The sequence below is a fragment of the Hyperolius riggenbachi genome, chromosome 7 (assembly GCF_040937935.1).
Source record: "Hyperolius riggenbachi isolate aHypRig1 chromosome 7, aHypRig1.pri, whole genome shotgun sequence".
NCBI lineage: Eukaryota > Metazoa > Chordata > Amphibia > Anura > Hyperoliidae > Hyperolius > Hyperolius riggenbachi.
The window spans coordinates 82,260,087-82,275,267 of record NC_090652.1 but is presented as its reverse complement, the minus strand read 5'-3'; the positions used below and the strand labels follow the sequence as shown (position 1 = coordinate 82,275,267).

Genomic DNA, 15,181 nt, shown 5'->3' with positions numbered 1-15,181 from the left:
GCACTCCCGTCGCATTGTGTCGCACCACAGGAATGTTTTACAAGTCTCATTGACTTTAATGGCCACTGTGATGAGCTGCGGCAGGGGAGAGTACCGCGACTCACCGCGGTAAGTGTTAAACGGACCTGAAGAAGCTGATGTGAAACATACAGTGAAATTTCATCTTGTCTTCCCTAGTTTAGAGGACTAAAGGTGAGAGTTTAATACACATGGTCATCAAAAGATTTGATGTTTTTTGGCAGTGTGCAGCACACTTGCATTTGGACTGCATGAATGCAGAGAGGATCCATGACTTGAATTGTCACAGATTTTCCATTTTAAACCTGAGTAACAAAAGCTTAAAGCCGAAGGATTAACCATACTATGCCAGGGGGAAAAAACACATATATGACTTACATGACACATGTATTGTACTGTCCACATTTTGATTTCAGTGAATTTTATATAGTAAATGAAGAGAACTCTGTTCCTGGTGGGAACCATGTCTTTTGCCCACAGTTTAGGCTAAATCCTGATGTCATTTCTGCCCTTAATTTTTTTGTAATCTTTTCTCCTCCAATCGCTGAGTCACCTCAGCCTTGCTTGTAAACACAAGTGAGCAGAGGATCGTGTTTCAGATAGGCAGCTAGGCAGGGAAAGGAGGAATATATTATGCATAAAAATAACCCCCAGCATGCAACTGTTTGGCACTGACTACTAAAGACCAGTGCTCCTTAAGTATGTGATAACTCCAAACCATAACAGCAGAAAAAGTTTTGAATGCAGGATTATCATATTTATCACTGAATACACTCAGACCGGTTGCTGTTGAAATTTGATTTTTATGGTGACAATCCCGCTTTAACAAAACAAATTTTGAGCTAAGCTCGCTAAATTCAATGTGGCTTAAGAAATTAAAGTACGGTATACTTTCTAAATTCTCTGTAGAAGAAAGATTGCGAATTAAACACTCATGTAACCACGGCAATATATTTTATTATTTTTAGTGCTGTTTATATCAGAAGTACGCATGAATTATGACAGTTTTCGAAATTCAATGGTTGCAACTGTGATATCAAAGACTATCTTAACTCCTGACCCAGGTAAGGCTTCATAGAACATCAGAAAGATCTGAACTTATTCCTAAAAACATTTTTTTATTTTTTTTTGCTTGGATATGGGTAAGGGCACCTGTTAAGTTTCCCTTGTTGTTTGTGTCATACTTTCTATCTTGAAAGGGAACCCAAGGTGAGAGGGATATGGAGGCATTCATTAATGCACATTGTTGGCTGTCCTGCTGATCCTCTGACTCTCAGGCCACATACACACATCAGACTATAGTCTTTTGAAAATGAAAGATCACATACCAATCTTACCACCCTTCATGTAGTATGAGAGCCATACCTACACAGTCTATTCTATGGAGCTGAACTCCCCGTCAGAAAAAAATCTTTGCAAGATGCAGCACACATAGATGCTGTACAGACATAAAAGATCAGTATCTGCAAAAGATCTGTTCCTGCCAAAGATCCGTTCCTGCAAATTGCATTCATAGTCTATGAGATCTGCAGATCCTCATACACACCTTGTTTAACTGACATTCATCTGCAGATCAGACAATCATCTGCAGATCTGACGATCCATCCTGGTGGATCTGATCTGCAGATGAATGTCTGTTAAAGGGAAGGTTCAGGGAGGGGATTAAAAAAATAAAAATAAATTTCCACTTACCTGGGGCTTCCTCCAGCCCGTGGCAGGCAGGAGGTGCCCTCGCCACCGCTCCGCAGGCTCCCGGTGGTCTCCGGTGCCCGACCCGACCTGGCCAGGCCGGCTGCCAGGTCGGGCTCTTCTGCGCTCCATTTCCTGGGACTTCCGCGTCCCACGCCGGCGCGCTGACGTCATCGGACGTCCGCGGGGCTGTACTGCGCATGCGCAGAACTACTGCGCCTTCGCAGTACAGCCCGGCGGACGTCCGATGACATCAGCGCGCCGGCGTGGGACGCAGAAGTCCCAGGAAATGGAGCGCAGAAGGGGGTAAAATTGGTCTGTGATCTTTCATTTTCAAAAGACTATGGTCTGATGTGTGTATGTGGCCTAATACTTGAAGCCATAGACCCCGAACAAGCATGCATATAAATCTGACAAGATTGGCTGTGTGATTGTTGCGTGTGATTTAGACCCTTTTAACCAGAAAGGCCAAGCAACTGGTATTGTCTAAAAGGAAATAAATATGGCAGCTTCCATAGGTCTCACACCTTGGGTTCCTTTCAAACATGGCCACCTGATGTCACACAGCAATTACACTAATGAATACCAGTTGCCCGGCAGCACTGCTGATCATTCTGGTCAGTAGGGTCTAAATCACACATCTGAAACAAGCATGCAGCTAATCTTGTCAGATTTGTTCAGAGTCTATGGCTTAAAATATTAGAGGCAGAGGACCAGCAGGACAGCCAGGCAATGTGCATTATTTAAAAGGAAATAAACATGTTAGCCTCCATACACGGCTGTCCCCAGTCACACGGCTGTCCCCAGTACAGCGCTGCTGTAGATCGCAGCGCTGTACATGCCAATTAGACAGCGGTTTTGCCGCCGCTCCGCCTACCAAGCAGGAGATGCTCATGCAGCGTGTGCGCGATCCCCTGCAAAATGAAACCCCAGGACTTTACGCCGATAGGCCTTAGGCGGTCCTGGGGCTGCCGCCATTCCCATCGGCGTGACACGGTCGGCAAGCAGTTAATGGTAGCGTGGGGGGGGGGGGCAGATGGAAGACAGAGGCATGTTCCCTGCTCCATGGCATGCCTCTGTGTGTGTCCCCACCCCTCCTCCGTGCCACACTGTCACCCCCCTGAAGCTGGCGACAAGCAGCTTGTCAGCAGCTACCAGGGTGAAGGGGCATCTCTTTTAGGAGAGGCACTCCTGCAAAACACCCACTCTGGTGTTAGGACTGCTCCCTAATTGGGAATCTCTGCCTCTCCCCCACCTCTGTGCTCTGTGTTGAGACATACAGAGCCAGAGATGCAGCATAGTGACCCCAGGGGTCGCTGCCATGTTTGTTTTTGGTGTTTTTATTTTCAGAAAGCCTCACTTGCAATTGCAGGAGTGGTGGTAATTGACACTACCCTATCCAGCTAGCGCCTTCCCCAGCACACTTTCTCCCGGCTCCACTCACTGAAATGTGTTAAGTGATCGCTACCCGCAGCCCTTTTTTTAGGATTAGCATTAAGCAGACCTTTGTAGAGTTGTGGTCAAAATTGGCAAACATGATATTTAATATAACACCAGATCTCCATTTATACCTATGGTGTTTGAAACTTTAAAAACAGCATGTGGCACGAGCCATCTTTTCAGTTGATCACCACCTTTATAAAAGTGGCAATCAAAAAATTGGCCAATATGCATTTTGCCATTTTATAACTATGCCTCTTTAAATAATGCGAGTAATCTAAAATGTTCTATTGTTATGTATTTGTTTTTAAAAAGACATACCCCAAGCACATGAGTTAATCAACTACCTAAAGGATTGTGCTATAAATGACGCCTTTATGGAAGAAAGTGAGGAAACTGCAGCAGCGTCAGTAAACTGTAAGTAGTCCTAACAGTGCTTTTATAGGTGACTGAGGCATATGTGTTTCTCTGGAGAGGGTGTGTAGTTTTCTCACGGAATTAATAAAAGCGTATTCACACCAAAAACAGAGAAAAGTGGCGCAGTTCACGCTGGACCACATCTTCTGTTCCACTCCCTGGGCTTCATCCTTGCCCGGTATAGCATCAACCACACTGCATGTGATTTAGTGAGGGATCATAAAAAAACTGTCTGGGCACGTTGTATTGTGGTGTAGACGAATGGCCACATTCACGTGTACTGAGAAGGGCTTCACTGCTCCGTGCTTTAATGTGGCCACCAGCAGTGCTGAACACTGTATGCCTGATACATGCTGATAGTGTGGATGGGTCCTAACAGTGGCTGGATAGTGTACTGGTTAAGGGCTCTGCCTCTGACACAGGAGACCAGGGTTCAGATCTCAGCTCTTCCTGTCCAGTAAGCCAGCACTAATTCAGTAGGAGACCTTGGGCAAGACTCTTTAACACAGCTACTGCCTATACAGCGCGTCCTAGTGGCTTCAGCTCTTGCGCTTTGCATTTGCTTTGTCTTCTCTAGTCTCTTAAACATAGCCAGGCTGGAGATCACTATATCTCTTGAGTGATACCTGGCAACCCTTGCTGATGTTTGCAAGGACTAGACACTGAAAATTCAACAGTCCAGACCAGGACTACTTCCTAACAGCAAACTGTGTTTATTGCTGGGCATACACTGGTCGATTCGGCGGCCGATTAGCCACTGGATCGACCCATGCTCTGCGTTTATTATCACCCGCTCCATTCGCCGCTATTGTCCGCCTGCGGGGATCGAGCGCGGAATCGATCCCCGCGGTGATCGGACACGTTGGATATTATCAATCGAGCCATCAGGCTCGATTGATAATCCTCCCCTCGACGCCGTGTATGCCCAGCATTACAGATTTAGGTCAGGTTTGTTGAACCACTTACGTTATCCAATGCATTAATAAAATAGATCCCTGTTATGCACACGTCACAAAGACATATATGGATGTGGCTTTGTCACAATGACATTTGTAATATTTTTATCTATTTTGTAGTGTCATTATCCGCTTTGGAACTAAAGGTAGAGTGTAAGATATTCGACTACATGCCTGTAAATAATACATTTGATACGTTAGGATTGAAAATCCCACTGCAGGCAGGCAAGGCCATACACCTGGCATTTTGCTGTCGGTTGGTTTTCAGGTTATGCACTGCGCCCCCTGCCACTGCCTTAGATATACCCTCCTACCTCTACTCTCTTTAGACTATGCCCCAACATGCAGAGACCAGCCAGGAGCATCCACTGGGATGTAATATAGTTACCTTCAACCACTCCCTGCCCGCCATAGTCACTGTAGAATTGTCTTCCCTCTTCTAGCATTCTGACGAACATGATGGTTTTATAGCAGTCACATGGCCATGTAGTCAGTCTTAGGATGGCAGCTTGATGGAACAGAAGGGTGTGTATTGAAGTGAAAATGGGGAGCAGGGAGAAATAGCTGTTTAAGGGGCACCATGGCGAAAAATTGCAAAATTTAAAATATGTGCAAACATAGACAAAAAAGTACATTTTTTTCCAGAGTAAAATGAGCCCTAAATTACTTTTCTCCTATGTTACTGTCACTTACAGTAGGTAGTAAAAATCTGACAGAAGCAACAGGTTTTAGACTAGTCTATCTCTTCATGGGGGATTCTCAGCAAGGCTTTTATTCTTTATACAGATATTCCCTAAAAAGGATTTAAACAATGATGCTGGCCAGCTTCCCTGCTCGCTACACAGTTTTTTGGCAGTTGGACAGAGCAACTGCTAGTCACAAAGTGCTTTTGAAAATAAATAAATCCCTGAGAATCCCTCATGAAGAGAAGGACTAGTCAAAAACCTGTCGCTTCTGTCAGATTTATACTACCTACTGTAAGTGACAGCAACATAATGAGAAAAGTAATTTATGGCTCATTTTACTCTGTAAAAAAACATACATCTTATTTGTTCATGTTTGCACATATTTTAAATTTTACAATTTTTCGCCATAGTGCCCCTTTAACTATATTCCATCCCAGTTTACTCTAGCATCATAATGAGGGGCAGATTATGGGAGGTGCCACTGCTCTATGATAAGGGCACAGATCACTGGAATCTGCTTTTCAAAGGAATCTACATGTGCTTGGCAGCAGACAGAATGGAACATCTTCAGGACAGGGGGAGGTGGGAGTTTAAAGGATAATCATAGTACTCTGCAATGTCAGTAGTGGTCCTTTAGATGCACTAACGGTAAACTTTACTTAGCATACATCTTGCTAATATTATAAATGCAAAAGTTTGGATGTTTGTTACTAAATCATGCAACAATGGCTGACCGGATTTAAATGAAATTTGGCACACACAAAGTACATTACCTGGAATAACATATAGGATACTTTTTATCCCCATAACCAAAAAGTGGGCGGAGACAAATACAAATTTCACTGGGAAAATGTAAACTGCAGCCATTCTTACACTGTTAATGGTAGGGTTCTCAAACTTTGCACAGTTGGTCACTGGGTGACTGGGATTAGTATTCAGAAAAGTGGGTGAAGCCTAAAAAAGCCATTCAAAATCCACCTATTGATTTTCAAGGTGAATATTTAACCAATTCAGCCTACAGTGTTGCTTCACCTTATGCATTCGAGCAACTTTCACCTCCTGTTCATTCGCCAATAACTTTATCACTACTTATCACACTGAAATTATCTATATCCTTTTTTTTCTGCCACCATTTAGGCTTTCTGTGGGTAGTACATTTTTCTAAGTATTATTATATTCTAAATCCATTGTAACCAAAGTATTCAGGAGCACCAAGCTGAGCAGTCAATGGTGTGCCTAGGTCTCACCCCAGTACCCAAGGGGTCACCACAGTATCCAAATCAAGGACCAGCACCACACTGAGAGATGTAAGCTCAATTACTTTATTCCCAACGCAGTTGCTGTCATGTTGGGAATAAAGTAATTGAGCTTACATCTCTCAGTGTGGTGCCGGTCCTTGATTTGGATTCTAAATCCATTTTAACATGAAGATTATGATTATGGTGTCCTCGGAGCTTACTTCTGCACGCGTAGTATTACTATGCAAGTCGAAGTAAAGGGTGGCTGGGACAGAAGGGGATTTATGAAAGACGGAGCCGTTTCGGTGACGGTGTCTGTCTTTCATACGGAGACAGAGATCAATGAATGGGAACTGGGCTAATGGAAGGCGGTGGGAGCGCGCGCAGGAGCGCAGCGGCAGTAAGGCAGGCTATCTGGACAGATATATCCGTCGAGATAGACCTAAGTGGTTAATTGCTGCCATTTTTGCACTGTTAATGGAACAAGCCTCAAACCTGGAACAGTTGGTCATTAGGTGACTCGGGTGGAGCCACAAACAGCTAATCATATTTGTGTCATTTCAATGCAAATTATTGATGCCAAAGACCACAAAGCTAACAAACTTGGTCATTGAATAATTGTGTGTTAGGGTTAGAAAAAGTGGGCGCAAGCAACACCAGCCAAATACATACCCGGGCAACGCCGGGTCATCAGCTAGTTAATACATAGGTTTGTGACAGAAAATTTACATTTATTTGCCTTAGAAGTTTACAATCTAGAACAATGGGGCAATAATCAGTAGCATTTGTGTTTATAAGCTGTACAAATAGTGATCCAGAGTATTCGCTGCACCTGCTACCAATGGAACCCATCAAAACGGCACATTTGGTTTAGCTTACTGTGCCCTGAAACGATCTGGTCCGGTACCAGAGACACACATAATTATATTTACCATGACTGTAGCTGTCAGCATACATTGTTTCATGTCAGCTCAGTTGAGGTATGAGATTTATACCAGATGTATTCTTCATTTGGGATCGAAAGAGGGAAAAAGAATTGGAAATACTGTCTACTTCGTAGTGACCTTGGGGGTAGGGCAGATTCCTATGCCATATTGCAGTGACTCATCTCTGGATGGCATAGCCTTATCACTGAATTGCTTATTTGTTGAGTGGAAATACTTTTTAATAGAAAACAACCTTACCTTCTTTTCCTTTTAGTGGAGACTATTGCAGATGTATACACAGTGCAGCAGATAATGGATAATGCACCTGAGGCTGTCTATAGAAAGAATCCTGTATATGGTATTGTGTTTGCCTTTATCTCTTCACTAAATATCGACGACAATGCTAAGAAAATCCTTCGATACCGATGGTAAGTATACAAAATCCATTTTGTAATGATTTCTTCTATTTGCACTATTAATGACACATCCTATGATTTAGAATTGTCACTATAGAGATCCTCCAATGGCCATGTTTGTTTGCTGAAATGCCTGCTCACACTGACCGTCCTGGCACAGTGGCTCCTATAGGTGTGTGTCTTAGTTGGGACAACAGTACACTGCCAATGCCGAGGAGTGAATATACAATATGGTCAAGGATCCCCTCCCTAGAACTGTAGCAGTGACACACTGCCTGTCTGTACTATTTGGCAACCCTTCCAGGCTGTGAAGCACTGGTCAGCTAGATAGTGGTCACTGAGTGCTCATACAATACAGTGACACCTAATATGAAGTATGAAAATAATAATTGTATATACATTGTATGAAGAAGCACTGCCTCAAGGGTGAAACATGTTGGGTATCAGGAGCAGGGTTGCCAACCTAATTTCTAATTTTTGACGGACAAAAGTCCTAAAAAAGCAGGACACCCAAAATTTTGGACGGACAGGGGGCGGAGTTGGGGGTGGAGTCAAAAGCGTACTTTTAAAGTGCACCTAAACTGAAAGGGATATGGAGGATTCCTTTTAAACAATACCAGTTGCTTGGCAGTCGTACTGATCTCTTCGGCTGCAGTAGTGGCTGAATCACACACCTGAAACAAGCATGTTGCTAATCCAGTCTGACTTCAGTCAGAGCACCCGATCTGCATGCTTGTTCAGGGGCTGTGGCTGAAAGTATTAGAGACACAGAATCAGCAGGGGAGTCAGGCAGGGCCGGGCCGAGGCAGAGGCAAGAGAGGCTCCAGCCTCAGGGCGCAGTGTAGGACAGGGCGCACAACTCACTCAGCTATCATTCCCCTATTGTGTTTGAAGCAAAGAGAAATAAGAAAAGGGGATTCATGGCAGTGACTGCAAGGCAGATAACCAAAGAATAAGGTGTTGGGAGGTTAGGGGCCCTGGGGCGCCTCTTACTCTAATTACAATCAGTGTGTGGCGGCTGGGGTGGGAGGGATGGAGGGGCGCACTTTGGTGTCTCAGCCTTGGGTGCTGGAGGACCTTGTCCCGGCTCTGGAGTCAGGCAACTGGTATTATTTTAAAAGGAAAAATCCACAGCCTTCTCAGTTTAGGTTCACTTCAAGTAGAGTTTTGAGTGGCGCTAAGCTCTGGGCATCATTATTAGTATTGACATGATCTTCCACAGCATTTTACATAGTCAGTTCACTCACTGTCCTCAGCGGAGCTCACAATATAATCCCTACCAGTCATAATGCAATGCCTGCTGTATAATTTGTTATGTAGTTATATAGCACTGACCTCTTCTGCAGCACTTACATCTATAGACCCCAATAGCAAAGAAGGGAAAGCTGCCTGCCTGATCAGAGCAGCTCACAACCAACCTTTATAGGGCTGGTTCAGACGGACGCTTGCAGAGCGTTTACAGCCAGCGTTCAGGGCTTGGTGTTAAACGCTCCCATTCAAGTGAATGGGAGCGTTTGTACCAAGCTTTCAAGTGCGTTTACACAAACACGGCGTTTGGGTCCCGATTTTCCCTGGCGTTCAAGGAGCCCCTGGAAGCTACATGTAGCTTCCAGGGGAGGTTAACCGCGACGGCTAATGTCTCCCTAGGGGAAGAAAAAACGCGACCGCATCCAAACGCACACGAACGCTGCTGAACGCGACGCCAGCAAACGCAACGCCTCCAAACGTCCGTCTGAACCAGCCCATAGAGTGACAACAAACATTTTCCTTTCAGAGCAGGATTCTAGTGATCTTATCTTTACAAAGCTCAGCTCTGATTTCACCTGTGAATCACCCTGGCTCTTCACTCCTTGTCAATGCAAATAACCCCCATGCCCTTCCTATAGAACGGCTTCCCTGCTCCCATCCCTCCTGTGACCCCATTCAAGTTTCCAAGAAATGCTGCCCAGCAGAATAGCAGATAACAATGCAGAGCACGGAGGATTCCTCCAGCTGATGTGCCGCTGCCTGCCACAAGGATCAGCTTCCCCTTGGCTTGCAGGAGAGCTGAATTTATGCTGACAGGCTGTGAGCAGCAGAGATATGACAGTCTCTGTGGCTGTGACGGCGGGCTGCCTTGCACTAACAGTCGGGTGGTGGAGGTGTTAGTAATAGTGGCAGGCCGCAGATGAGTCTATAGTGGGAAAGAGAGGCTCTGACTGTCCTCCTCACGTCCTGTCGGAGGAGCGGAGTGGGGGACCCGTCACACCACCAGACTCACTCACCCTCGGAATGCTGCTGCATGGCTGGCTGTCTCTCTCTCTCTCTCTCTCTCTCTCTGGTGGCTGGCCTGGCGGCGGGTGGATGCAGGATAGTTGAAGGCAGCGGCCGGGGCTGGTGACAGGCCATTCCCCTTGCTGGCATGTTGCTCCTCTCTATGTATCGTGCGTGTACTCCTCGTGACTGGCTGGCCGGGCTGCATGACGTAGCTACCTCTCTCTCTTATTGGGCAGAGAGAGGCGCCAGCTGCGAAAAGGCAATCTGTGATTGGACGGGAGGAGGGAGGCTGAGGGAGGGGGGAACAGAGAGGGAGAACGAAGCGCATGCCGCATGCGCAAAGGAGAGCAATTCAATTTATGTGTATTTGGACGGACAAGTGCCTCAGAAATACGGGCAATACGGACAGCGTTTTTTTAAGAGCATTTTGACGGACAGTCCGTAAAAATACGGACGCTTGGCAACCCTGATCAGGAGGTGTCACTGTATTGTAGGAGCACTCACAGTTATGCTTCTTCTGATACATTTTCACTGGTATGAATTTAGAAAAGAAAAAATCCCTGCAGCTGGGCTGCTAAGGCAATGTTTAAGGCCAGAAGGAGTAAGCAGAGTACTTTTTTTTAGCAGATCGGGAAGGGGGGGGGGGGGGGGGGGGGAGATAGGAGGTAAACTTTAAGCTAGAAGTTCACGTCTTTATTACGTGCAAGTATCCCAACACTGAGGTTAGTGTTAAGGTAGAGGGGGGAATAGTGTTAGGCAGGGGCCACACTTCTGAGGTTTCCCCCTGTGCAGAATTACCTGAGATGTGACAGCTCATGCTAATATATGACCTTGTTCACATTTACATATAGTTCCTACATGTGAGAAAAAAAGTTGCATACCGCGTGCAATTCCCATTCCCTGCCATCAGCTGACTGTGGATGACACGCTGCAAAACAAACAAAAACTCATCCGCGGAACGCGAGCATGAAATTTAGCTGTCCAATTTCGGCAAAGTAGAATATCTGTTTATTTACTGATATTCTACATTTTTTTATTGCCAATTATGATAGTAAAATATTGAGAAATTATACGATATACTGTATTACTACAACTGAACCTTACCCTATTCTCAAACAGGACCCTCCCTTTACCTCTAACGCAGAGGCTTAACCCCACAGACGCTTAACAGCCCCGACACAATTCCACTGCACACAAAAACAAATAATATCTGCCACACGCTATTTATCGGGCGCACACATTTCACAGTTTTACCAATACTTTCTATGGGCTCCTAGGCAGTGCCCAATCTTCTGCTGCTGATCAGCGTCTAAATGTCCTGCTTTGAGTGGAACGCCGTGGTTTTTTGTGGATGTAAGCGTGACCCCAGCCTCATGCAAATGGTAGAAGGAGTGATTGGGGTTAGCCTAGGTTGGCAAGTTAGGGATAACTTGGGAAGATGGTGAAGTTCTAAACTAGGATGCGGAGTGATCATAAGGTGCCCACATATCAGGAATAATAAACATACCTTCTGCTTTAAAGATCGCCTGAGAGAAAATGATTCACAGTATGCCAAGAGCTGTAAAGAGTAAGACAAATTAAAAGGAAAAGGTAATGATAGATGAATCTACTCTGACGCTGTTAAAAAAATATATAACTTTTTTAATAAAGCTTCTGCATACAGGTGGTAATAATACCTTTGGCTATAGATTTTAATGCTGTGCCATATCTCAGGATGTTATCTTTTAGGACATATTTTAATTTCTCCTCGTCTAGAAGGAAATATTTAATGCCGTATTTCTTTACCCAGCTCGCGTTGCCGTTACTTAATCAAAGTGCCGTCAGAAGGCTGCACCTACGCCTTTTGCAACGAGATGTCCCAAGACCCTAAATCTGCCCTCCCAAGCCTGGATCTGCAGATGGATATCACGGACCACACCGGCACGCTGTCTTGTAACTTATTCGATAGGGTGGCCGAGGACACATTATCATGCACAGTATGTATCTCTTTCACTTCTTTTACATTTTTAAAAACGATTCCACACACTACATCATTCTTAATTCCTTGCCAGAAAGAGTAATCGCTGCTGTTTCACCGCCACATGAGGCGTAATGATTTTTCATGGCGCATTTCCATGTGTTTGATTTAGGTAGATGGATTTTTCAATTTAACAGAAGGCCAGAAGACATCATTGAAATGGAATTTGATGTTGGAACGCTGCAAGATCTACGTGAAGGTGAGAAATACCAGATAAACTTGTCACATCCAAGATTCCACACTACCGCTCAATTTGAGTAAAACTGTCACAAACAGGCATTTGTAACAGCCCCTAAATTTCTATTCTAAAAAAGTCTTACACACATACCTGCCTGGGATGGCTGTTTCACATTATTTAAATGACCACTACAGCGAAAAACGTAAACAGATAAAATCTGACAGAACCGACAGGTTTTGGACTAGTCCATTTACTCATGGGGGGATTCTCAAGGTGTTTTTTATTTTCAAAAACATTCCCTGAATGGCATTTGCTCAGTCCAACTGTAAAAATAGTGTGCAAGGGTGTAGGGAGGCTGGCTGTTAGCTTACTATTTTGGCAGTTAGACTTAGAAACAGTTGTTTCAGAAAATGCTTTTGAAAACAAAGAATCCCCCATGAGGAAATGAACTAGTCCAACGCCTGTTGGTGTCATCAGATTTTAATTGCTTACTTTTTTGTAATTGTATTGTCTTTGCAAACAGTGTGCCTGGAAAAAAGGGCGCCAGATGTAGCTGACAAAAGGGATTTGGGTTATAAAGGGGCGCCGGATATAATCGATAAACATGATTTTGTTTATAAAGGTTGCTTGATGTAGCCAATAAACGTGATTTTGTTTATAAAGGTTGCTTGATGTAGCCAATAAACGTGATTTTGTTTATAAAGGTTGCTTGATGTAGCCAATAAACGTGATTTTGTTTATAAAGGTTGCTTGATGTAGCCAATAAACGTGATTTTGTTTATAAAGGCACTGGATGTAGCTGATAAACGTGACTTCATTTCTGACATTGGCCGCTGTAACACGGCCACTTTGCATGTTGGCCGGCCAGAACCCAAAGTGGCCAGACTTCAGGTTCTGGCTGTAACATATACATTCCACACGTGCCCTAGATTTTTTGGAAATGAGTTTGTAGTCCATCTATTTGGGTGCCTATCATGTAGATCATTTCACTTCTTGGATTATTTGAGTCAATCAAGCAGATGTAGACAATTAAGTCAGAACACCTGTTGGGCATAATTGCTACGGGTTAGTGATATTAAAAACAGAGTCAGCAGAACAGCGAGGCTATTATTTTCAAAAGAGAATCAATGGTGTCTTCTTTTTCATTACTTTTATGTCATGCTTCTAAATCCGTGGCTGTTCCCAGTTTTAGTAGCAGGTCTCAGCTACCAGCTTGAAAAAAAAAACACATATCCAGGCACATCGCCTCTAGTTAGGACATTAGATAAGTTATTAACCCTCCTGGCGGTTTATAAAAAATCCGCCAGGGGGCAGCAAAGTCTTTTTTTTTTTTTTTTTTTCATGTAGCGAGACAAAGTCTCGCTACATGATAGCCGCTGCTCAGCGGCATCCCCCCAGCCCCTCCGATCGCCTCTGGCGATCGGAGATCAGGAGATCCCGTTCAAAGAACGGGATCTCCTGGAGGGCTTCCCCCGTCGCCATAGCGACGGGCGGCATGACGTCACCGACGTCGTGACGTCACTGGAAGACCCGATCTACCCCTCAGCGCTGCCTGGCACTGATTGGCCAGGCAGCGCACAGGGTCTGGGGGGGGGCTCACGGCGCGGGGAGCGCCGCGTAATCTGTGCGGAGCGGCGGAGATCAGAGGGCACACGCAGCTAGCAAAGTGCTAGCTGCGTGCTGCAAAAAAAAATTATCAAAATCGGCCCAGCAGGGCCTGAGAAATCCCCCTGCGCGGCATAGCCCGTGCTCAGCACAGGCTTACCGCCAGAGAGGTTAAGGAAAGGGAGGTATGTGTTTTTTTTTGTCAGCATGCACACAGCTTATGCTGGTGTATGTGCATGGTGCACATGGATACATTATGTTAGTTCCCTTGTGTGATTGGTAAGATGCACTATCTGTCCCAGGAGAGGACGTTAGGATGTTGATAGGTTTGATGCAATGAATGTTTGCATGTCTGCACTATGCATGTTACAGGGCCAGAGTTAGGACACCTACGTTTACCTGGGTACTTCTGCGCAGTGTAGGTGACTAAGCATAAGAATGCATTCTTCTGTGAACTAAGACCCCGGCTTTTAACTTAGCTGTAGGGATAACAGTGGTGCCTGGAAGAGTGAATCCTTGAATGCAATTGTTTGAACATTTGCATGCGAGAGTGCGAAGGGTTACTGATTTTTGCTAATTTTCTGGCCACACCCCCTTCAGCACCTCCCTTTCCTTAATAACTTATTTAATGTCCTAACTAGAGGCGATGTGCCTGGATATATGTTTTTTTTCTTGTTACTGACCCCTGTGGCTAGCGTTTTAATTCAGTGCACTACCTCCTTCTCCTGTATGTGTTTTTTTGTCAGCATTTCCACAGCTTATGCTGGTGTATGTGCATGGTGCACATGGATACATTACGATAGCTCCCTTGTGCGATTGGTATGATGCGCTATCTGTCCCAGGAGATGACGTCAGGATGTGTGCTCCTAATCCCTTGATAGGATTGATGCAATGAATGTTTGCATGTCTGCACTATGCACGTTACAAGGCCAGTTAGGACACCTACGTTTACCTGGGTACTTCTGCGCAGTATAGGTGACTTTGCATAAGAATGCATTCTTCTGTGAACTAAGACCCCGGCTTTTAACTTAGCTGTAGGGATAACAGTGGTGCCTGGAAGAGTGAATCTGTGAATGCAATTGTTTGATGAACATTTGCATGCAAGAGTGCGAAGGGTTACTGATTTCAGCTACCAGCTTGTGAATTTTTTTTATAAAAATAATAATTTTTTTGTATTTTATAAAAAAAAAAAATAATAAGTTTGACCATATAAATACACTCAAAGAGGACCACTGGTGAAAAGTACTGGACCTACAGTGCAAGGCTCTCTATCACCGCTGCAAGGATTGTGGTTAGGTTAATAACTAAACCGCTTGCCGGTAATTTATTAATGTCAGAA

The 15,181-nt window shown here is 44.6% G+C and overlaps 1 protein-coding gene across 3 annotated transcripts in view; it reads left to right on the top strand.

Annotated features, from left to right (window-relative positions):
- MEIOB (meiosis specific with OB-fold) overlaps nt 1-15,181 on the top strand; it is a 60,168-nt gene that overhangs the window by 40,721 nt on the left and 4,266 nt on the right. For all 3 annotated transcript variants that reach the window (XM_068246710.1, XM_068246708.1, XM_068246707.1), the window contains 5 exons: nt 987-1,082; nt 3,463-3,564; nt 7,645-7,798; nt 11,832-12,018; nt 12,172-12,258. In XM_068246710.1, coding sequence (XP_068102811.1) covers nt 987-1,082; nt 3,463-3,564; nt 7,645-7,798; nt 11,832-12,018; nt 12,172-12,258 — 626 coding nt within the window. The remainder of the gene's footprint in view (nt 1-986; nt 1,083-3,462; nt 3,565-7,644; nt 7,799-11,831; nt 12,019-12,171; nt 12,259-15,181) is intronic.